At 40.5% G+C, this 2276-nt stretch overlaps 1 protein-coding gene across 1 annotated transcript in view; it reads right to left on the bottom strand.

Annotated features, from left to right (window-relative positions):
* Positions 1-2276, bottom strand: part of TDRD9 (tudor domain containing 9) — a 123069-nt gene that overhangs the window by 86975 nt on the left and 33818 nt on the right. The window contains 1 exon segment of the mRNA XM_012806546.1: positions 1317-1414. Within this exon segment, the coding sequence (XP_012662000.1) occupies positions 1317-1414 (98 nt within the window).

Below are 2276 nucleotides of genomic sequence, written 5' to 3' on the forward strand. Positions count from 1 at the left end.
TTTTTGGTTGCAGCCATCATTGTTGTTTGGCGTACCAAGGCTGGATTCCAACCCACCAGCTCAGGTGTATGTGGCTGGTGCCTTAACCACTTGAGCCACAGGCACAGAGCCTGGCTAATTTTTTTTTTTTTTTAAGACAGGGTCTTGCTCTTGCTCAGGCTGGACCTGAACCTGTGAGCTCAGGCAACCCACCCACCTCAGCCTCCCAGAGTGCTAAGATAACAGGCATGAGCCACTGTGCCCGGCCCACATATGAAGCATTTTTAAAAACTTGAGTCCATTTCTTCACCTTCACCCCAAACTTAAGTAAGTTCTTATCCTTCTACCAATTGAATATGGTTAGAAATACAAACTAATTTAGATACTGGGCTCTAAAAATCATTTAATAAAGCTCATCTATTCTATAAAAGTTGTATGATTCAATCTAAAGCAAAATAAAATTAAATTTGGGGCATGGTGGCTATGCTTATAATCCCAGCACTCTGGGAGGCCAAGGAAGAAGACAGCTTGAGCTCAGGAGTTTAAGACCAGTGTGAGCAAGAGTGAGACCTCGTCTCTACTAAAAATAGAAAAATTAGCTGGGCATGGAGGTGCACACCCATAGTCCCAGTTACTGTGGAAACTGAGGCAGGAGGATCGCCTGAGCCCACCAATTTGAGGTTGCAGTCAACTGTGATGATGCCACTGCACTCTAGCCATGGCAACAAAAACTGACTCAAAAAATAAGCAAATAAACGTTAAACATCTCCAGTTTTATCTGTAATTGCTTTTTCCAATAGTATAGTTAAGATTTCAATATACTTACTTTTAACCACACTTAATAACATGTAACTAATTGGAAATGTAATCATCCTACTGCTATATTTGACCTAGCATTGTTAATAAAATGGTATCAGTGATGGATCAAATCAATAGGCAGAAAATAGGGGCAACACTGTAAAAATCCAGTGGAAATGCCAGAGTGTATCATTTGCTTTGCAAAAGATTTGACAATGAGATTCTTTAACCAATCAGCTCTCCTAAGAAAGACGACTGTTTATTATAAATATGTCAGAGAAAGGGAAGTCTAGATACCAAACTAAAGGTCAGAGGAGATGCACTCTGGCAAAGACTAAACAATTAAAGCACAAGTCAAAAGAAAAGTCATCAATACGGTTAATACATGAAACCACCTCCACACAGCCTTGAGCCCTACCACAGAGCCTTGCACACCAGGGATGTGTTCACCTGCAACTTTCAAATTATAAACCAAAAAGTGCTGGATCTCAGGCATTTATACAAACAGCAAAATTACAGTCTAACAAAAGTAATTTTACCTCTTCCTTACATCGATTTATAGGCAAATCAGGATACTTATAAGTAGTCTCTGGGACACACGTCATATTGCTTAATTTAGCCAAAGTTGGCCTTGGACCTAGATTGAGACAAAACAAATACAATGCTATTTCTCATCTGAAAAAAGACAAGGCAAATAATCTGACATTATTTACAATATATAGATACAGCATATATATTTTCTACACACAAAAAAATATATTTTCTACAAGCCAACATTGCCAGCATAATCAGAAACCTCCCTTAGTAGCTCACTATAATAAAGCAAAGAAATGAACTGAGAACATTCGTATCCATCCTTCACAGCCACCACGTTGCATGCTCAGCACTGCCTGGTAATGCACGGATTTTCTTTTCTTTTTTTTTTTTTTTCAGAGACAGAGTCTCATTTTTTCGCCCTTGGTAGGGTACCATGGCGTCACAGCTCACAGCAACCTTCAACTCCTGGGCTTAAGCGATTCTCTTGCCTCAGCCTCCCAAGTAGCTGGGACTATAAGCAACCACCACCACACCCAGCTATTTTTTTGTTGCCATCTGGCCAGTGCCACCCTGGGTATATGGGGCTGGCGCCCTACCCACTGAGGCACAGGCGCTGCCCTAAGGCAGGGATTTTCAACTGTTCTGCCTGCCATGAGAGGATCTTAGGTGTGCTGTGAAAAATTTTAATGACCATTAATTAAATTACTAGAAGTACAAAGCACAATATGTTCTTTTTCTTTTTACTCTTTTTTTTTTCTGATCAACATAATTTAAGTGTGCTGCAAAAGTTTAACTACAGGTTCAAGTGTACCAAGAGACAAAGGTGGCTCTCAGATAACACACCTGTAAAGTGGCACCCTTCACTTGATCACATGGTACTAAAACAGCTTAAAAACACTTCTACTTTAGGGTGAGCAGATTCTAACATCTGTAAGGCGGGACAACATGGCGGGGGGCGGGGC

Source organism: Otolemur garnettii, unplaced genomic scaffold (assembly GCF_000181295.1).
Source record: "Otolemur garnettii isolate 467f Iridium unplaced genomic scaffold, OtoGar3 scaffold00054, whole genome shotgun sequence".
Classification (NCBI taxonomy): domain Eukaryota; kingdom Metazoa; phylum Chordata; class Mammalia; order Primates; family Galagidae; genus Otolemur; species Otolemur garnettii.